The sequence below is a fragment of the Phytophthora cinnamomi genome (genome assembly GCF_018691715.1).
Source record: "Phytophthora cinnamomi strain GKB4 chromosome Unknown Contig53, whole genome shotgun sequence".
NCBI lineage: Eukaryota > Oomycota > Peronosporomycetes > Peronosporales > Peronosporaceae > Phytophthora > Phytophthora cinnamomi.
This window is the reverse complement of record NW_027150986.1, coordinates 3,101,354-3,122,208: the sequence shown is the minus strand read 5'-3', so window position 1 is coordinate 3,122,208 and position 20,855 is coordinate 3,101,354. Positions and strand designations below refer to the sequence as shown.

The window sequence follows — 20,855 nt, the reverse complement described above, 5'->3', positions numbered from 1 at the left end:
GCGTGGGGTTGAGCGAGTAGGTAGGAGGACATCGTGCTGACTGCCTAGCGACCGCCGCGTACAAATACTTTTTTGGGTGGGGTTTCAGCAACTCGCAGCTCGTCGTCCCCCTCACAATGCTGGCGGAAGGTAGCGAGTTGTCGTCTGAGAGTGCTGATGGTCTGGGCCTTCTGGGCTAAGATCTGGTATGTGTGTGCGAGCATGGTTAAACTTTTGATTTGTCGAAGCAAGGACACTTTCTGCTATGCTACCCACCTCCTCCAGACGCGACACGTATTGGTCAATGCTCGCAGAATCGTCGTTTTGAATTGCCGCTAACATCGCGCCTTCCTCCGTTAGAAGCTCTGCGTTTTCCTGTTGACGCGAACAATGTTCGTAAGTACGGTGTCAATAGTTGAGTGCTCGGGTTGGGACGACAAACCTGAATTGCGCTCATGTGCGTGTTGAGCAAGCTTTCCTGCTCTTCGTACAGCGTCTGAACCTGCCACACGGAACCATGCACAGACCTCGTTAGTGCTGCACTCGGCGCATATTTTTTCTTCGTAGTATAATGTTACCACTCCATGCCACGCTTCTTGAGGGTACCTGCCGTCTTGGATGGGGTCACCACTCCTTTTATCTGTTTCGAGGGGTAGTAACAATAAGTTTAGCTTATCTCACAAATACATGTACTACGGCCTGCAACTTACGCGAATTGTGCCGGCTAATGCGCAAAATGCTCAAGTCATCGCTCAAATCAGGACCCGAGCGCATGTGATGCGAGGAAATTGTCACTATATCACGGTCGTCAGCGTCGGTCCTATATTTTTCACCGTTTCCCACAAGTGCGTCCCCACCCTCGTCATCACCTTCATCTTCTCCCGATTGATACTCATCATCACCATCATCATATTCCTCCTCCTCATCACCCTCTTGCTCTTGGTATGGGTCGTCGCCATCAAGATCTGTTTGGTCAGCAATAGGTCACACGCAGGGTTAACGTTTGCAAACATTGATGCAGCTCCTCGCAAAACCACGCATACCTTCTTCGAATTGGACGTCTTCGACGTCCACGGCGTCAGATTGAGCATTCCTCTCGTCAAAGGCGTCCGCCGAAACACGTTTCTCTTTGACTCGGTCGGCATATCGGAGAGTGTTGAGCGTGTGGTCCGAAGATGAGGCACACGGTGAAACGGCTGCAATCATCACAGTTCTGGTCGTGCAACGAGTATATTAGAATCGCCATCAACAGCGGTTATTTACGTGATCACGTACCTCGCTTTGGCGTTGACAAAAGAGTCTTTTAGAACCTGGGTAAGTTTGCTGGCTCGGAATGGGATGTGAGTGCCACGACCACCACTATCGAGTGCCCTACTCATCGAAACGTACAGTCAGCCAAACAAAAATTACCCCACAAAGGGATCGCATAATTGCAGTGCGTACCGGAAGCATTCTTTCAGCGCCAGCAAGCTTCTGTTGATCTCAGCAGATTCCATTCGCCTCTGTCGATTGTGATTCTTTGTGTCCTCCCCACGTTCACTACCAGCAAGATCAATCAGTGACAGCTTGCCATGAAGCCGCCCACTTCCTTTTTCCCTAAGGTTAATCTGGCAAATGCAATGCGAGCGTGAGGACACGTCGTTCATCTCCGTAGCATGCGTCGTGCGGAGACTGTTGCCCTTGCTGATCACTTGCAGCAGTTCCTCGGTATTCTGCGGCTGCACCTCCTCCAAATCCACAATCTGCACTTCGCCAGCCCCATCTTCGCGAATCGTCAGCACCTGCCGATGCAGCAGGTCCTGGCACCGTCCTCCGTAGATCTCAAAGAAGCTCACACAAATATCCAGCGGATACCCGCGCCTCGCGAAGTCGTCCGCCTGAGCGAACACGTCGGCTGCAATCTGGCTCTGGATGCCTTGCATGGTGTGCGTCTTGCCACTGCCCGTTTGTCCGTACGCAAACACCGTCGCATGGCCTCCATCGTGGAACACGAATTTCACAAGCGGCTGTGCCGTATGCAAATACACACTCTCGTTGGTCGTGCTCTCATCGAAAGTCTGCCAAAAAAAAAAAAACAATAAAAATCTTAGATCACGAAGCAAAAAAAACTCAAAACTTCAACCACTGCAGCCATGTCACGTCGTACGTGGTCGAAGTTGAAGGCGTTGCTGTCGAGGTACTTGGTGATGCCGTCCACCTTGAGCTTGCAGTCGTGCACGATAGCCATGGGGTTGAGGCACGTGACGGCGTCGTAGTCGTGCTTCTTGACCTCCTTGGCGTTCACCGGCCGCTTGCGCACGCAGATGGTGATCTTGGTGTCGCCCGCCTCGGCGTGCGGCCGGCTCTTGTCCTTGTTCTGCTCGCGGAAGGCCTTGATCATGCGCTGGAAGTCCACGTCGCCCGGGTGGCCCAGCTTCTCGTTCAGCTGGCTCTCGCGCTCGCGCTCGCGCTTGGCCGCCGCCATGGCGCGCCGCCGGTCCTCGCGGTTCTTCTCGATCTCCGCGATGGCCTGCATGGTGGGTTTGGCGCGTGGCGGGGCCGTGGGCGCCCCGCGGCCCCCGCCAGCGCCTGCCCCAGCGCGCGCATTGTTCGCTCGCCACGCCATCGGACGCGACGTCCGTTGCTGGAAGGAAAAAAAAATATTTATCCCAGGTGGGGCAGCTTCAATTTGCGGCTGGGACAAATGATGGCTTCCAGTGCATGTACCGATATGATCACAGCGATTGATTTGCACCAACGCACGAATTAAACGCCAATACTAACTGGAGAAAGGTGCCGTCTTTACGACACGGGTCCACTTTTTTGTGGGTGGGTGTTTTGAATTTCGAGTGCAGCTTTTCATTCGACGAACCCATGGCGAGGCAGGCGGCCGAGTCGCCCGAGATCGAGGCGGCCATCGCCGCCGTGCAGAGCGGATCCATGTCGCTGCGAGAGGCGGCGCGCAAGTTCGACGTGCCGCGCACCACGCTGCAGCGTCGAGTGCAGCGCCGCGCGTCCGAGGCGTCCAGCTCGGCGACCTCCGAGGCGGCGTCCGAGCCAGTGGCGGTCAAGGCGGAGGCCCACAGCGACACGAGCAGCGAGGACGCGGCGGAGGCCAACGGGGCGGAGCGGCGGACGGCGAGTGTTGCCGGGAACAAGCGCTCGGCGGAGCATCTGGACCCTCCGAGTCAAGGTGGACAAGCTGTAGAAGCTTTCGGGATATTCGAAGCTTTGAGTTACTGACGCTTGGGCTGCGCGGTAGGCCCGCGCAAGGTGATCAACTGCAAGATCCGGATGCTGTGCACGGCGGCGGGCAGCGCGCTGGACGAGCTGAGCGACAAGATGATCAAGGAGGGCAAATGCATCTACAAGCTGGGACTCGGCCAGTCGCCGTTCCCGATCCCGCAGTGCATCGTGGATGAGCTGCGGTGGGTGGGATATGGGTTGGAGGGGGTTGTTGCTGAGGAACTAATGGCTTGGTGGTGATGTGGCGGCTTGGTGCAGGGCGAACTCGCATCGGCGCGACTATTTGCCTGTTGCCGGGCTGCCGGAGCTGTGCGACGACATTGCTGCGTGGGGCGCGGATCGGCTGCATATCGACTACTCAAGGGACGATGTTTTGGTGGGGCCGGGAACGAAGGAGCTGCTCTTTGTGCTGCAGACGGTGTACTATGGAGACCTACTGCTACCCAATCCGAGCTGCACGAGTTACGCGCCACAGGCCGCTATTGCGGGGAGGTGCGCGGGCCGTTCGACATATTCTTGCTTCCCTGAAGGTATTTCTCGTAGCTGACCTAGTAATGCGTCGTGCCGTGCGTGTAAAGAAACATGATGTGGCTTCCCACTCACGCAGAAGACCACTTTGTGCTTCGGCCACAGGTCCTTGAATCCCACTGCGCTAAAGACCCAGGTAAGCGTACTGTTGGTTTAAACTGCAACATTGTGCGGTGATTGTGCTGAGATGATTATTTGTTGCGGCCTAGATGCCCCTCGGATCCTCATTCTAAACAGTCCTTCCAACCCAACCGGGTGCGCTTACCAGGCCGACGAGGTTTGTATCTCTACGTGCTGCAGCGGATAAATATGCGAATTAACTCGCTCGTCATGTTATGCTGACCAACCCGGGTTACCCCAGCTGGAGGCACTTGCCAAGGTCGCAAGGAAATACCGGATTCTCGTTGTCTCGGACGAAATCTACTCGGAGCTGCATCATTCTGGCACACATCTGTCGCTTTCCAAGTACTACCCTGAAGGGACCATCGTTTCAGGAGGTTTGAGCAAGTGGTGCGGCGCTGGTGGCTGGCGCATGGGGTTTTGGTTGTTTCCGCCCAGCATGGGCTGGTTACGCAGCAGCATGCTCGTAATGGCATCCGAAACATACACGTCGGTCGCGTCGCCTATTCAGCATGCAGCTCGACGAGCGTTCGTTCTCGAGTACGTAGCACGATCCCCCCTCATATTCTCGAGCAGGCAACGCCGGACACCGACCTAACGCTTCTCGATGCTCTAAATTTTTGCTCTCTGCAGTTGTGTCGAGCTCACGATGTACAAGCGCAAGTGCCAAAAGACGCTGCAGCTCATCGGTCGCTGGTTCGCGTACCAGCTCCAGAAAATGGATGTCGAGGTGCAGGTCCCCGAGGCCGGCTTCTATCTGTTTCCGTGCTTCCGAAGACATCGCAAGGCTCTCGCGTTGAGAGGCATCTTGACAGACGAGCAGCTGTGCGCACAGCTGTTGCAGGATACCGGCGTGGCAATCTTGCCGGGCTCAGCCTTCGGCCGGTCGCCGGAGGAGCTCTTCGCGCGGCTGGCATTCGTGGACTTCAAGGGCGACCTCGCACTCTATCTCATCGAGAGCATGGTAAGCTCCTTGGCGACGAAGCTCGCCACCGAAAAACACTGACCGCACTCACCTGTTCTTCCGCCTTGGCTTTTGCAGCAGGACGACCCGTCTCTGGAGGCCATCGAGGGCTTCATTCAGTCGGTCTGCCCGAACCTTGACATCGCTATGCGCAAGCTGGCGGCGTGGATGGCTCTTGCTCGGCCGTCTGCCGCGACAGCAACGGCCAGCGCCGCGGGCATCGCCTTCTAGACCCAAGGAAACCGGTCGCCTCGCCGTTGCCAACCGCCTCGAGAGCGCCGCCGCGAACGACCGGGGCTGGAATTTTTGCGCAGTCGCTGCTCGGAGATGATCAAGTCGCGCAATGGAGACTTGGGCGCCGTACGTGCGAGGGAGCCCGCGGTTGAGTCAGGATCGGCCACTGACGTCACTGCGCGTGAAACTGCGGTGACGCGCCGTTTCTTGTCAAACGAGCGGAGATCTTATCCGCAGCATTGCGGACCTGCGCGGACCGCAACCGGCAGCGCCAACGCTCTCGCCCCACCGCGCGTGGAGAATGTCTGCCTGGCTGAATCGAAATGAGTTGGCGCCAGCGGCGCCACGTTGATCTTGGGGTCTGGGGCCAGGGCTGGCGACTTCTACATTGCACGACGCGGCCGATTTGGGGCGAGAAAGTAGCGCTATGTCGCTGGCGCGCCGCCGTCAATCCGTCCAAGTTGGAAGACCTGCATCCACGACCTCCGCTCGCAGCCATCACACCATTCTAGACGGCTTCGGTGCTGACATTGTCAGTGACAAGCAAGCCTGGTCTTCCGATGATTATTCCAGCTCTAAACATTAAATTAAGTGAGTGGGTTGAGCGAACGACAGCATGTCGTAGACGTTGATCGCCGTTGTTGTGAAGCACTACATGTAGAGCGCGAGGTACTTAGAACCCTCCTCCACACGGTCCTGTATTCAGTGAACACCCACCACCGTAGTGACCACGGACGATGTGCCTACAACACAACTCTGCCACTGCCATCGTCAAGTCCTGCCTAACGAACGAATCAACCGGCCGCCACTCGGTCTCCAATTGAACCAGCGCATCCGCCGTTCCATACGCATGACGTAACTGCAATTGCAACCCGCTGCGTACATGTAGCGCTCTCTGTCTCGCAGCTGGGGCATGGCTCCACTTGCACATACGTCCAGACTGCACCCGTGAATCTACTGCTATTGGTTAACTCTTTTCCTCCGCTAGTCAGCGCATCTTTGCACCGCGCGTCGCACGCATACTCAAGTCGAGTGAAAAATACGACAGCGCCAGAGACAGCCGGACGCGACTTCCACACAACGAAAGCCGTCCTTCCCCCCTGCGAGCAGCAGACGGCAGACGGCAGACGACCGACGGACGGACAGGCAGGCGCAAGGCTCGACTCGACTCGATACTCCGCACGCCACTCTGCAGCCTCCGCCCTCCGATGCCCGCGGTCGACGAGTACTCTCGCGCACGCCGCGCGCCCGCGGACAGCGGCGCCTCCAACGGCAGCAGCAGCAGCAGCAACAACCACAGCAGCAACGCCACGGGCCGTAGCAACCTCAGCGCCACGTTCCAGCACCAGGTGCAGGTGCGGGCGGGCGCCAGCGCGCCCAGCAGCATGCGCGCGTCGTACCAGGACAAGAAGACGCGCCACAGCAACAGCAGCAGGAAGAGCGCGCAGATGCGCCACTCGCTCACGCACGTGCAGGCGGACGCGCCGGCCTCGGGCCGCTCCAGCGCGTCCTCCACGTCCGGCTCGGCGTTGTCGCCGCCGCAGCGCAGCTCCAACTTCCTGAGCCTGCACACCACGAGCAGAGACATGAGCCCGCAGCACCAGCTGCACCCGGAGTACCCGGCCGCGCCCCCCGCGGGCGACGACATCCTCAAGGTGGAGATCCCCCGCTGGAAGTCCAAGCTCTCGTCGGGCCGAGCCGACCGCCTGCACATCCCCGCGGGCGCCGACAGCGCCGGCAACTCGCCCGTGGCCAGCGGAGCCGGCAGGTCGTCCACGTGGAACGGCAAGGACGGACGCAGCGGCCACGGAGGCTCCATGGGCGCCTTGGTGCTCGGCAGAGACCGCGACGGCGGCAGCAAGAAGCGGTACACGGTGTTCCAGGTCTACGTGCACTTCCAGTCGGGCGCGATCCGCGTCTCGGAGAAGAGATACAGCCACTTCCGCGAGCTGCACAAGACGCTGCGGAGGAAGTACGCCACGGTGGGCAAGCTCTACTTCCCGCCCAAGAAGTTTTTCATGTCCTTGTCGCTGCGGGTGATTGAGCAGCGCCGCGAGGCGATTGAGACGTACATGAACGCGGTGCTGACGCTGCGCCCCCGCCCGATGGAGGTGGTGCAGTTCCTGAACAGTGGCAGCAGCTCGGTGGATGAAGACGAGGAGGACGGCAACAGCACGGACGGACCTTCGCGCGGCGTGGATATGGTTTCGGCGCCAAAGCACGTGCAGTCGACGTCCACAGCGCTCGCAACGTCTTCGCGGCTCAGCGGCAGCAACAGCTTTGCTTCGGAGGACGCTGGAGGACACGTCGTGACCATGCAGGACTTCGAGATCTTAAAAATGCTCGGAAAAGGGTCCTTCGGAAAGGTCTACATGGCCCGAGAGCGCGGGACGGATGGCAAGATCTACGCCATGAAGGTGCTGCGCAAGTCGGAGCTCGTGAAGCGCAACCAGGTCGGCCACACCATGATGGAGCGGCGCATCATGAGCTCCATTGACCACCCCTTCATCGTGGGACTCAAGTACTCGTTCCAGACGGCCAGCAAGCTCGTGATGGTCTCCGACTATTGCTGCGGCGGCGAGATCTTCTTCCACCTCAAGAAGTTCCGCTCGTTCTCGGAGGCCATGGTGCGCTTCTACGCCGCTGAGCTGGTAGCAGCCATTGGCCACTTGCACGAGCGTGACATCATTTACCGCGACCTCAAGCCGGAGAACATTCTCCTAGACGAGACGGGCCACGTGCGACTTACCGACTTCGGTCTCTCTAAAACGGACTGCACGGATTTTTCAGGAGCCAAGACCTTTTGCGGCACGCCCGAGTATTTGGCACCTGAAATGCTCATCAGCCGCAAGAAGAAGACCGAGTACGGCAAGGCCATCGACTGGTGGAGCCTTGGCACACTCATGTACGAAATGCTCACGGGCTGGCCGCCTTTCTTCGACCGCAACATCGAGCAGATGTGCACCAAGATCATGAAGTCGCCGCTCAAATTCCCCGCACATTTCGGCCTGAGTTCTGAAGTCAAGAGCCTTATTTCGGCCTTGCTGGAGCGCGATCCGGCGTACCGAATCGGCTCGCGCCCTGGCGCAGGCGTGGAAGACATCAAGAATCATGTATTCTTTGCCAGCATCGACTGGAAACTACTGGAGAAGCGCGGGGTCAAGCCACCTTTCAAGCCGCGTGTGCGAAGCCCGACGGACATCCAGAACTTCGACCGCGAGTTCACGAAGGAGTTGCCTGACCACGGCTTCTTGCAGCAGGACAAGCGCCTGGCGGTGTCGCCCAAGAACGAATTCCAGGGATTCTCCTACACACGGATTGAGGAGCCGGCATCTCTGTCTCGCGAGTCGAGCAGCAAACGCGAAAAGCGCCGATCAGGACGTCGGTCGGAGCCACGGGTCAGCGAAGGGTACGTACGAGGGAGGCATTGAAGCAGCGATGGACGTCGATCTGGTCTTCTGGGTCATCGTAGGGATGCCTGATTCTTGCTTCTTCTCTCTTGCGTCGTGGCATGGGCTACTAGAACCGAGCGCGAATCCCAGTGGGCTGAAGAGCAGCAGTATCCTGAGTTCGGCCTTGTCGGCCGCGACAGCACGGATTTCGACACTGGTTGTATCTAGAGCGCGTGGATCCTAGGCCAGCCTAACTGCCGGCCGCAACACGAGCCCGTCATGTCCAGTACAAAGAATGAGAAGCAGGTGGGATCCACCGTCGAGTACATGCGATGATATTTTGTTTCTAATTTAGACTTGATACAGGTATGGAACCGATCCGAGTCGAGTTGTTCGCTGGGAGACGCGACATACGTTGTAAGAAAATGAATGAACCTAAAGATTACATGAGATTAGCACATCCAGCACTTGTTTGTTTCTGGGCACCGTCACTTGTTACAGCAATGCTCTGCTGCCCTGCCGCCACTGGTGCTTGCGATCGTATCCATAGAACACGGGCAGCATCTTTCGCATGGTGTGCGAGGTTTTATGGTCCTTGAAATTGTACACGCGCTGCCACTTTCCTTCGACATTGGCATAGCGGTGCGAGATCTCGCAAGATTTCGCTGCTTCAGCATCAACATCATGCAAATCACGTTAGAGCACACGGTCAATTAAAAAAATCCTCACGTTGATAGGCAACCTACCATTGCACGCAGCGCACAAGTCGTAATCGCTACAGACAGCGCAGTTATAGCGTGCTCCGGTGAAGTCTGTTTCCCCACATGAGTCGCAAATGAAACCCAGGTGGCGACCCTCCATAATGTAGCGCAAGGTGGCTATTGCATCCTCGTGGCACTTGCGGAATGCACTGCGCACGCGGAATTTCGGGATGTCGAGTTTCTCAGCCAAATTTTCAACATGTTCTAGTGTTGGTAGTGATAAACCATCGGAGTTGAAGAGCTGCCAGGCTTCTGCGTAGCGCTCGAGGAGGAGGTCGAACAGAGGATTCCGAAACCGCGGTGTCATTAGTTCGCGGGGTACTTCTGGCCTCACAATGAAAACTACAATATCCGCTGGCTGCAATCCTGCAGTCACAGCTGATGTGTGGTACGGGATCACGTCCGACAGAACGGTAGGGGCGATCTCCTCGCGGTACATTTGCAATTGAGCACAGCTCCAGCCTGTTTTTTGTGCAACCGCCTCATACAGCACGCTTGGAGCAAGTTTTCCACTTTCAGAATAATTCTGCATATCGATGTCTTTGGATGATGACGCATCAAAAATACAGACTTTGCCGACATACTCCAGGCGATTGAGCGGTGCTGGCTGCAAAAGCTTCACAAATACGTAGCCTTCTGGGGCCACCTTCAAATCCTTCGCAGTCGCTAGATCGCTCGAGGGTAGGTCAAGCGGGAGGTCATTTGCCATGGAGTTGTCTTCGACATATATCTGGCAGAATGAGTAGGCATCAATGTCTACTCCGTCGCAAAGCAAGTGGCCGAAAAGTGGCCGATCTTGCTGAGCCTTGTCGCACGTGAGTAGTTTACGTGGGCGAAGTGCCTGTCCTGACACCACCGGTTGATTAAAGCACCACACGCGGGTCTGGTTCATAGCTGATTCGTCTTCGTTGTATTCCCCGAGCACTTCCAAAAACTTTTCATGCAGTGCCACTTGCAAATCGCGCAACGAGCAGCAGAACGGTAACTCCAATTCAGCGACATTTGAAAAATCGACGAGCCCCAAATGATGGTGCTCTCGTAGATCATGCTCGAACACGACGCGGAACGTGATAGTCATCAATCGAACCTGGGCCGACACAGTAAGTGTATCGGGCTCTGCTCGACCTTCAGCAGATTTGGTAAGGAAACCTTGCTGAGGATCGCGCAGCATACCTAGCGAGCCCAATGAGTGGACACCCCAGTTGTTCAGATGTTTGTGGAACTTGTTATCCGTCAGACACGAATGCCACTCCAGTCGACGCCTGGGGTCCAGTGCATTTTCCACTTGCAACGAAAAGACGGCACACGTGAGCCAGTCCGGAGGGCGCCGGGAGAGATCCGTGAGCACAAGGTACACACTAAGTACACGGCCCTTGTACTGGGCCTCGTTCGGGTTGCCATTCGGGAACACCCAGAGGCAAAATCGATGTTCACCGATAGTGAACATGTCGGAGACGACTTTATCCACGTCCCTCATCGCCTCCACGTCGGAGAAATTGGGCACTTTAACTGAGATTTCAGCCCGTTGCTCTTTGGCATGCTTCTCCAGAAAGCAACGTCTCCAGCAGCCTCCATACAGCCTCACCAACTGCAAACAACACAAAAAAACACGAAACAAGAAAGTACCCATATCTCAGCTCTCACACCTCTCTCACACCCCAGAAAGGTATCAAAATGCAGCGTTCCACCCGTACGTCATAGTCCGGTGCACCCGGCAATTGTGGCAGCAGCTGCGTCCTCAGCGTCGGCCACTGCTTGACGCACAGTCGCTTCCACACCTCCCGGTCGAACGTGAGGCTGCGGAAGGCTCGGCACGTCGCGGCGCAGGCCAGCAGCGAGCGCCCGTCCAGCTGGGCCAGCGCCAGCGCCAGCAGCTCGTCCGGAAGCGTCTGGATGTCGCCCGCGGGGCTGGCCTTGGGCGCCTCGTCCATGTCGACGTCCTCCAGGTCGAGGCTCTCGTTGTCCGTCTCGCCCGCGGAGCCGTCGCCGGCGCGGCACCGTTCCAGGCGCGGGTGCTGCGCGCGCCGGCTGCTCTTGCTGCTGGGCGGCGAGGTGGCGCCGCCGAGCCACTGGCGCTTCTTGGGGCTGAGCGCGCGCGCCGCGACCATCGAGAGGCAGAGAAGGCGAATGTAGGAGAATGAACCGCCGCTATCGGATCCTGAGCCGGAGATTTCGAAAAACATGGAAAAAGAGTTGAAGTTGGTGTGTCTGGAAACATAGAAGTGGAGGCGTACTTAGTCGAATTTCGGGAACTGCAATTTGGGCCTCACCACTGTGCCCAAAACCAAGTTGATCTTGATCTTCACCCACCCACAGATACGCGTGCACAGCAGTATCGCGCTCGTGAGCAAGAGGCCGAAGACCGCCGGTCGCGACTCCATACTGGGGCCAATTGGTCCACGCCGTCCACCATACTCTACGTGCTAAACGGAGGATCGAAAGTGTTCCAAACCGTTTTAATTAATACGAAAGACGTCTGTGGTGAGGCTGGATACGTTGTTGGTAGAGTAGGCGTATTTCTCCGGACGCTGAGCGTGAAGCGGCGACGCCTAACTGCTGACAGACCGATTCTCGAGCCTGCGTGTGCAGACGAAGATGAAAACAAAATGAAATACTACTTATTGTGCTGAACTAGCGCTTAAATGGAAACAAGCGCAGCCTTTGACGTCTTTGCGGCCTCATCATCTGTTCTTCTCCCGTGCCAACATTGCTTCAGCTCCAGTTTGTGAAGGCAGGTACGCTGCTTGGCATGAATCTCCAAAAAGCCACCACACAACACGCATTTTGAAGCTTTGCTTCAGCACAACCAAAACGTGGACCTTGTCCCACACGTCACTCGAACCGGCGACAGGGAATCCTAGTGCGGGGTCTCCCACCCAACGGTTCACGCTGAGCTTGTTCTCTTCGTTCAGCATATCCTAGATATGCTGTGGAAGTTTGTGCTGCCTTACGAGCTTGTACTCTGGGCTCGTGCTTTGGAGCCAGGTTCGTTTGGGTCCATCTTTCGCTAAGTACAAGGTGAAGTTGTCCGCAGGAAGCTCATAACATCGTCTCCCGCAGTATTTCGATCAGCTCGGCGACGTCTTGATGCGGCTCGATGGTCACGATGTCGTTCCAGCCTAAGCCAACAAAAAGACAGAGAACAACCAACATTGTGGAGACTTGGAGGTAGACTGAGAAATGAGGATCGCGGATCAAAATCGATAATGATCACAATATGTCAGCCGAACTTTGGACCGTGCTTGAGTGACGTGTTATGACGTCTTCGACGATTGTCTTGTTAGCAAAGGCAGTCGATTACAGAACATAACTGATAACATAGGCTATCTACACGAAGGTATTATCGAGTGCTGTTAAAGCAGCCAGATGAATACCAACACCGGAGTTACAGCGAAAGCAGTGGTGCACAGAATTGGTCAGCCAGAGCCACCGCCTCGTGCGGAGACACAACCAGGATCTTAATGTTGTTGCGCACGGTGATCAGTGTCGTGTTGTGAGCACGGAGACGTCTGCTTGCAGCTACGGGTGCACGGGAAGATCATATACATGTATGGCCGAAACTCGGTTAGGGAGCATGGAATCGTAGGATTGTACCAACTGAGAATGGCGTGTTTTAGCCGGGCGGATGTCTGCTGCCTGGCCTCAATGTAACTTGAGTCCTCCCCTCATGTTATGCGAAAGTTAGCTCTAAATGACTACAAGCAACATCCAGATTGTATAGTCACGTCAATGTCGCCCCTAACAGACTCTGGCAACACTTAACTGGATAATCATCTAACAGTTTCGTAATTCTTTTTTTTTAATGAATATATATATTATTCTTTTGTTATCTTAGAAGTGATGCAGGGATATGTTTATATAGTGATTCATATCTGCACTTGTATCGCCCAAATAACTCTGGATAAAATCCAGATAATTGTCTACTACAAGCCAGGGAAGTCGGTACACGAAAAGCAGGCTGGAGCTGTGTGCAATTGGAAATGTACCGCGAGGAGATCGCTGGCAGAACAGGCAGGCATCCATGCCTACTCCGTGGTAATGCAAGTGGAACACATAGAAATGAGGCGTACCTAAGCGAATTTCGGGAACTGAAATCTCAGAATTTGGTTTCCACAAAGATTGGGACAGTTGGAATCTGGTACATGTATCATGGCGCTGAGCAGGAACTTCCGCACGACGTACTACAAGACGCTGGGCGTGCCGGTGGTGCAGCATATTGTGGACGTGGAGGCCTCGTTCGCGGCGCTGCTGGGCGAACGCGCTGTGAACGTGCCGCAGCTGTTGAAGCTGGCGCTGGAATTGGGCATCGCGCCGCCGTATCGAGCGCGGATCTGGCTGCTGCTGGCCGGCGTGCTGCCGCCGTATCCGGAACTGTGGACTTTTACACTGAAGGAGCGACGCGCGATGTTCGGGGATGTTGTGGGGGCGGTGCAGGTGCTTCAAGCTAAAGATGTATCGGAGGGTGACGAAGGTGCAGGTGTGTATTACGATTTCTCGGAGCTGCTGAAGGAGGAAGAGCACGATAGTGAAGTGGTGGAGGTGATGTCGGACGAGGTGCTCTCACCTGCTTCGCTGCAGGATTTACGGAGATTGGTGCACTTGCATCACACGTATTGGACGGAGATCGCTGCGTGCGATGCGCCTTTGTTGTGTGGGATGGATGACCCAAACTTCCTGCTGGGGGTGGCCCGAGTGGTGTGTGGAGTTCTGCAGCACGAGGCGGAGCGTTTCTGGTGCTACACTCGGCTGTTGGAACTGTTTCACGACGGACTGGAGCTGGTAGATCCTGTGGTGACGCTGGATGCGCTGTACAACGCCCCGCTGGCTGAGTTTGAAGGCGTGTTTCTCCGTACGCTAGACGTGAAGCGGCGACGCCTAACTGCTGATGGGCCGAACTCGAGTTTGCATTCAGACGAGTACGCAAGACGAAGATGATAAATAAATAAAATGATTAGGTGAGATTGTGTTTCGGGTACAATCTTTTTAGAGTCTTTTAGCGTTAATTTGAGTGCCAAACAAGAAGCATCCTTTCTTAAAGGAACGACATTCTCAAATGAAACACCTTCAACTCGACGTGAAGTATGTTATAGCGCTCGAAAGCAGTGAACATCTACTCGTCAACCATTATAATGTTCTAACCATTCTCCTTTTTCGGCATCACCAGGCTTGTTGCTCTCTTTAGTTGTCGCCTGACTAAGGTCCTCGGCGACAGGCTTCAGCATCGGATTATCCAATCGAAAGCCCTTCGGTACGCCCGTGCTGTACTTGCCAGTCACAAGGCAAAGGCGAGAGGACCACGAAGTCAGACCCAGCTTTACTGCTTATACAGGTCCGCGCACTCAAACTTGACCTTAGAATGCTCTATCAAACTATACTCGGGCTGTTGATGCATTTGCAAGCCACGTGGAAGCGGACCTGAGAATTCTGAAATGGAAATTAGAAGGGTGGACTTGTACAGTTGAGTACGTAATATTTTGTAGTCCTTCGAAGTAAATATTAAATAAATTAAGCCAAAAACTGTGCGCAGCTAGCGCCAAAACTTTTCGATCTTGTTAAGCAAAACCATCCACGTACTCGTCCTCCTCGTTGATGTCGTTCTCTGATGAGTGTTCCTGCGTTGGAACTGCGACTTTACGCGAGCGACGTCGGCGTTTTGGAGAGGACTTTAGATTTTCTTGTTCCTCCATATCAATGTCCAAATGCTTTTGGTCTTTCCGAGCTGCAAACCAGGCAGTCATAAAAAGGTTCCAGCTGAGCTCAACACGGTCATCGGGCTTGCATAAATCATCGACAGAAGGAAGCAAAAGCTTTTTTGGGGAGCGCTCCCTCGCCTCAACCGGAGGATCAGCCGTCGATGGTTTGTACGTAGCACACTTTTCGTTGCTCAGCTGGTAACTGCGCTTCAGCACAAACTTCAAGCGGAGCATAAGTGCAATTGCGAACGCGATACACCCGTTGGTCTGTGCAACCGCCAACTTCGACTTGGGAGGCGAGAGTAGCGGGCGATACTCATCGATATTTATCTTGGATAGATCTGCTTCTTCATCTTCCAGTTCCTCTGGTGCTATGCCTGCCTTCGCAAAAGTTTCCTTGAGATCATCCAGTGTAGGGCTATTCATAAACAAATAAACAATATGTCAGCACACAGACGTACGCCGATCGGTAGATATGCGATGTTCTTACCCAAGTCGAAGGCTCACATAGCGGTTGATCAAATAAATGATGTACAACGGTTTGTCCTCCACGTCGTACGGCAGCATCGATATGATTTGCGCCAGGTAGCACAAATATTTCAGCTTACTTGTAAACGCCTTGCTATCGGTGTCCACCTTAGCACTAAACGGTTTGAGCACACTTCCCTGATCAGTGAATTGATTCACCAATGCCTTGAGAAATAGAAATTCGTGCGAAACCGCCGTGTTGAGGCAATTTGTGTACAGCCTCGCAAAGAGGCAATACTCCTTCTTCTTGTCGTCAATCCCCAACGCCGTCGCATTACCAAACACGTTCAACTGAAACGAGTACGAGGCGTAAATCCCATTAACGAGAGGCGTATGGAACTGACCCTGGAATCTTTCGTACAGCGCTAATAGCTGAGAAAAGGCCGCATCTCGAACGTCTGAAACGCGGTCGGTCTCCAGCGCCACTAAGTTTCGAATGCACTGCAATGGGTTCACTAAACCTTGCGTCAGCAATGCACCAATGCATGCAACGGCCTCCTTCCGAATTTGTGGGATCTTCTGCAGCGAGAGTGGTAATATATTGTCCAGTTCTGCCTGCATGACGTTACCGATCAAAGAGGCGTCAGCTTCCTGGTCGCCTTGAACTTGAAGCTCTTTACTCTTCGATCGATCCATCGACTGCGTGGCTATCCCATTGTCCAAACGCTGCTCTTCTGAGAGCAGTAACTCCTTCATGCTAACAAGGCATTGCAATGTCTTCTTTCCGGGCGTTGCCACTAGAAGATGCTTCAATAAATTATCCTGTTGAGCCCGAAGAAATAGCCGTGGTCGGATAGGAAACAAGAAGCCCATGCCTTGCACAGCCTTAGCAGAACAGGCATCGTTACCTGGAGCACGAACAAATTGTTTGTACAACTCGTAGAGAATTTCTGTGATTCCCCCAATTTGCAGTACTTTCGCCTCGCTCGCCAATTCATGGACGTTATCGACGTCTATGGCTCCGACAATTTTTCCAGCGGCGAATAATGCACGCTGAAGAACATAGTTATCGTTCTCCGACAAACTGGCGAGTGATGATATCTGCTTGAATTGACGTATCCCAAGGACAAAATGTTCCAGTAACCGCAGTAATAGAACTGGCGCTTTTTTCCTAGTCGTTGAAAGGGTTGCTAAACACTTGACACTTGGACCAACAACGCTCGGAGGTGAACGTAGAACCAAAACCTTTAAATCGTCTTCCAGCCTCAAAGCAATACTTTGCGACACGCGCTTCACACTCAATATGTCATCGATCATCGAGACCGACAAGCTTTGAATCTTGACGTCCTCTTCTTTCAGATACACCCTGATAGTCTCCAAATGGCGTGTCAAAAGTTGAGGTTTCGCTTTACAGAAAACAGATAGCGCTGTCATGCATGACACGAACTGTTCATGTCTATCTTTTATTGAAACGCCAACGAGAAGTGTTCCTTCTTGTAGGTCCATGAGACAGTTCACAAGGCGGTCAATTATCTTTTCAGAGCGGTTCTCAGCAATTGCAACTTCAGCCAATCGATTCTTCGTAGATCGTACGGCTGTTTTCTTCGTGTCACTCCTGCGCTCCTGCAGTAGCCTTTTAAGAAGTTCAGCGAACCATTCAAGGTTTGGCATATTGTGAATGACTTCAACAATGGTAGCGACGACTTCAGAGCTGTTGTCCATCTTCAAGTCGTTGATTTTCGCTACGCTGGCCGGTGTCACCATAGGAGTTCGATACGATGACCACGCCTCTTCAACTGTGCTGGCAATGCCTCCATCGTCAGACACAAATTTAAGTCTCGCTTCTGTGTCACCTTTGTCCTTAGTCTTGGCTGTCACAACAGTCCAACCTGGTGGCAACGCTTTTTCATCACCAAATTCACTGAGAGGGTTCGAAAGTCTGGAGGAAGAAAGCTCGGCACCAAACCACACTTCTTGGAAAGTATCGATGATGAAATTCTTCACTCCTTGATCTTCAGATGCATCTCCAATTCGTTCGACAAGACAGCGCATGCATGCACTTTTGCGGCGAAGCTCCTGATCCGAGGCAGCATCACGTGGCATTTTTTGCATCGATGTCAAAGCGATCTTGAAAATTCTACAAACGCTTTTACGAACTTTGATGCCTTTGTCACGAACTCTTTCGGCTAGCACATCGAAATATTTGTCAAACTGTTAACAACATACAACCACCTGTTAGCTTCAGTTTTCGGCGTTTAAAAACCACGTACATACCAGAAGGGGCTGCAGTAGCACGTATGTACCAATCAAATCCACGGCCGCTTCTCGAACGGAGGGTTTTTCATCCGAGCAACACCGTTGAACCGCTGACTGAACCCCAGCTTCAGCCATCAGCATCGGGTCCACGTCGACAATCCCTCGCAGGCATTTCATGACGCGTGCTCTGAGACTTGGCATCCCCTTGGAAAGCAGAGCCATAATATGCGCTAACAAGCTGTCGAAAAGACCGCAAAACCTTCGTTTCACAGCTAGGTGCAGGCTTGATTTAAGTGCCAAATCGGTCGTAGGGACAGCCACCTTAAAGGTTGAATTGGTGGTTCCTTTAGGCTCCTCCCACAACGATTTCCACAGCATCAATTCGCGGTCCACGCAGCTTTTTTCAGAACCGCTCCGATTTGCTTTAGCCTCTGAAATGAATTTTAGAAGCAGCAATTTCTTCGAATCAGCCTGGCCATATGTTCGCTGTAGATGCATCACAGCGATGTGCTTGAGAGCCAACAACTCCAACAATTCGCTACAAGCGTTTTGGAGTACAGCTCTTGCCCGCGTCTTTTTACCAGCAATTGCTACTCGTAGGCTGCTCTTATGCTCTTCAACGACTGCAGCAGAGTCACTGTCTTCCGCTACAGAACTTTGGCCAACCTTGTTTTGGTACCGTTTGATAGAAGCACATATCTTTCCGACTAAATTCAGCGCTGCAAGACTTCGATGCGAGTCCGGGTTCTTCTCGTTCGCGGAGATATTCGCGTGTAATATACTTGCCAAGCAAGAGCATAGTACCTCAAGAATGTTTTCTGCACCGATCCATTCCGGGCGTACAAACATCACAAGGAGGTCTTCAACAAAGTTATCTAAGACCACGCGATTATCACGATCTTCGGCCTTCTTCCAGCATGCTTTAAGTAGGATCTGAACAAGCGATTGCGCACTGTTGCGTACTTCTTCCAATGTAGTCGCTACGACATCCTTTTTTAGCAAAGGGTTTTCTTCGCTGACAGTGTCTGGAGTTGACGAAGATTCACTCGAGTCTTGTAACGCCGAATCATACTCCACAGCTTCAAGCTTTCCTGCGGAAGCGCAAGCTTGTATCATCGATACCACCAGTATAGAAATTCGCTGTACGTGGTCGGTCGAGTTCACCAACTTCACCGTTCTAAGTGTCCGTTTTGCTGTAGGAAGTTTAACCATAATTCCTACTATATCTCCAAGCAACAGCTCTCGGTGGGCCTTGTACTGTAAAAAAATTCCTCGTAAAATCTCAAGAGAGCTTTGTTGTAGGGATATTGCGTATTGACTATGCTCTAAAGCAAACAATTCCACCATCGACGTTGATAAGCGAAGCACCCAGTGATCCGCAAGTTTTACAGTCAAGACTAGTGCTGCGAGCTGATCCATAAACTCGCAAAAGACATGCGCTACTTGGTCAACTGTCTTGCGGATGAGTTTGTTCGCACGCAAATTTACTCGAGAAGAACTGGACGATTTGGTTCCTGATGAGTGGTGACCACTGTTTTCGTCAGCCACCGGCGTGAAAGCAGTTGTAACGTAAGTGGTATCGATGCATGGAAGGAGCAGCCGCCGAATGATGTGATGTAGAAGCTGAATGCAATCGTCAATAGTCTCCTCTGATAGAACCCGTCGATCGATATGAGGTGTTGTCATCACAATCAGCTCACAAATAGCGACATCCAGTGTCGTTAAAAGTCTGGAGACCAATCGATTATCAATCCTGGGCGGTTGTGGATTTCCCTCCCCCGCTTTTGGCAACGCTGCACGCAGCACATCCGCCGTCAAGCCTAGTCGAATCTGAACGTCGAGTGTGCTCGTCAACGAAATCAGTAAATCTGGCTCGAGCTTAATAATCCAGTCGTTCTTATCCAGAGCCTTCATCGTCTGCAGCAGCAACTTCACTTCTTCGGGCGGAAATACGTCCATATTATCACGTTCGAAATTCTCCAGCTGCTGCCTATTCGTCGCATTGTCAACCAATCTCTCCAACAACTCTGCGTACCTCTCCACGCTATCTACAGCAATTTCAGCTCGAGTAGAAAGCGTCGGAAGCTCTTCTTCTTCCATGTCCACATCCACACCTGGTTCGGCGTTTAATTCATCCAAGCAATCCTGTAGCGCGCCACTTTTATCGTTTATCGGCTTCGCATCACCACCGCCATTACCAAACGATCGTCTCTTCCGTGGTAGCTCGCATTCGTCTTCCCCTTGTAGCTCTAACCGTCTCTTCAACCTGTTCGTCGGTGATGGCTTGCGACTGTGGACAGCGCCAGCTTCCACCAAGCACAAATATAAGCAACAAGTAGACCGTTAGAACATCGTTTTGCAGTATTTGGTGAGCTCCGGTAATATTCAGTGCAGCATCTAAGTGCCAACTCACCGTTGAAGCATCCAGTTTGCACCACCGCCTGCGCCCACTTGGGCATGGAGTTCAACACGTCAGCGTCGATCTCCGTGGTCTCGTGGCTTGAGCTATCGCGGCAATCATCCCATTCACAACAAATAGACATGTTTGTAAGATATTTTACTATACTTTCTACTTGTGATAGGTTTAGACTTGCGCACCCGAGACTGCCGTTGGTTGCGGAGCGGATGAGCGTCGCCAACCGCTGCGGGTTGGCGGCCTCGGCGTCCGTCGCTGACTGAGAGGCTACGGTGTGCACCTCTTCGCGCGCATCTGCAACTGCGGCGTCCTGCGGGTCCACGTAGAGCGGGAAGAGGAACAGGCCGCCCCGCATCGTCCTCGGGCGAGTGCGCACTCGTTGCAGCGAATGCGGAATGAGAGTGATTGTCTCCTTTCGTCGACGGGATGTTATCTGAAGGTCGCAGCAACGGGTACCATAACTAATCACATTTCCCTACGTAAATAAAAACAAATCCGTAAAACAATATACGGCACCTGTTTTTATCGTATTTACAACCCCGTAAAAATCCTGCTTTTACGTCCGTCTTCTATTTATGGACTTTTACGTCCGTCTTCTATTTATGGACTTGACGTAAAAAAGTACCAGTAACTAAAAAAAATCCGTAAAACAATATCCGGCACTTCTTTTGTATTTACGACCCGTTAAAATCAACATGACAAACAGGGCCCGGTCGCCGCAACTGCCCACTCACGTGGCCCCTGTATGGGCCGGGCAGACCCCGAGTTCTCTGAATTTTATCCAGAGTCTGTGGCGAATGATACTCAGGGAGATTAATA

At 53.4% G+C, this 20,855-nt stretch overlaps 6 protein-coding genes across 7 annotated transcripts; 3 read left to right on the top strand and 3 right to left on the bottom strand.

Moving 5' to 3' along the window:
• Positions 1-44: 44 nt before the first annotated feature.
• Positions 45-2,494, bottom strand: IUM83_00896 (Diatom spindle kinesin-1; the record flags this gene model as incomplete). The annotated part of the gene is made up of 10 exons (XM_067924707.1): positions 45-182; positions 256-354; positions 422-481; positions 558-619; positions 690-773; positions 849-944; positions 1,023-1,192; positions 1,255-1,350; positions 1,423-2,036; positions 2,126-2,494. 10 exons carry the CDS (start codon positions 2,492-2,494, stop codon positions 45-47), a joined length of 1,788 nt encoding a protein of 595 aa, XP_067788572.1.
• A 338-nt stretch (positions 2,495-2,832) lies between these two features.
• On the top strand, positions 2,833-5,047 carry IUM83_00895 (aspartate aminotransferase; the record flags this gene model as incomplete). Its single annotated transcript, XM_067924706.1, has 8 exons — positions 2,833-3,151; positions 3,221-3,386; positions 3,463-3,696; positions 3,783-3,868; positions 3,942-4,009; positions 4,094-4,380; positions 4,486-4,816; positions 4,895-5,047. The coding sequence occupies 8 exons, from the start codon at positions 2,833-2,835 to the stop codon at positions 5,045-5,047; spliced, it is 1,644 nt and encodes a 547-aa protein (XP_067788961.1).
• A 1,211-nt stretch (positions 5,048-6,258) lies between these two features.
• On the top strand, positions 6,259-8,670 carry IUM83_00894 (AGC protein kinase; the record flags this gene model as incomplete). The annotated part of the gene is made up of 2 exons (XM_067924705.1): positions 6,259-8,459; positions 8,574-8,670. The coding sequence occupies 2 exons, from the start codon at positions 6,259-6,261 to the stop codon at positions 8,668-8,670; spliced, it is 2,298 nt and encodes a 765-aa protein (XP_067788962.1).
• Positions 8,671-8,937: 267 nt separating this feature from the next.
• On the bottom strand, positions 8,938-11,311 carry IUM83_00893 (Ubiquitin carboxyl-terminal hydrolase and/or F-box protein; the record flags this gene model as incomplete). 2 transcript variants are annotated; one of them, XM_067924704.1, is made up of 3 exons in its annotated part: positions 8,938-9,110; positions 9,189-10,791; positions 10,898-11,311. In XM_067924704.1, the coding sequence occupies 3 exons, from the start codon at positions 11,309-11,311 to the stop codon at positions 8,938-8,940; spliced, it is 2,190 nt and encodes a 729-aa protein (XP_067788968.1). The 2 variants fall into 2 exon arrangements, with proteins under 2 accessions (XP_067788968.1, XP_067788969.1); XM_067924703.1 differs by having other exon boundaries at positions 8,938-9,107.
• Positions 11,312-13,352: 2,041 nt separating this feature from the next.
• On the top strand, positions 13,353-14,138 carry IUM83_00892 (TBC1 domain family member 7-like; the record flags this gene model as incomplete). The annotated part of the gene is made up of 1 exon (XM_067924702.1): positions 13,353-14,138. The coding sequence occupies one exon, from the start codon at positions 13,353-13,355 to the stop codon at positions 14,136-14,138; it is 786 nt and encodes a 261-aa protein (XP_067788970.1).
• A 617-nt stretch (positions 14,139-14,755) lies between these two features.
• On the bottom strand, positions 14,756-20,391 carry IUM83_00891 (Nipped-B protein; the record flags this gene model as incomplete). The annotated part of the gene is made up of 5 exons (XM_067924701.1): positions 14,756-15,314; positions 15,387-16,121; positions 19,656-19,926; positions 20,034-20,125; positions 20,219-20,391. 5 exons carry the CDS (start codon positions 20,389-20,391, stop codon positions 14,756-14,758), a joined length of 1,830 nt encoding a protein of 609 aa, XP_067788966.1.
• Between the last annotated feature and the right edge of the window lie 464 nt (positions 20,392-20,855).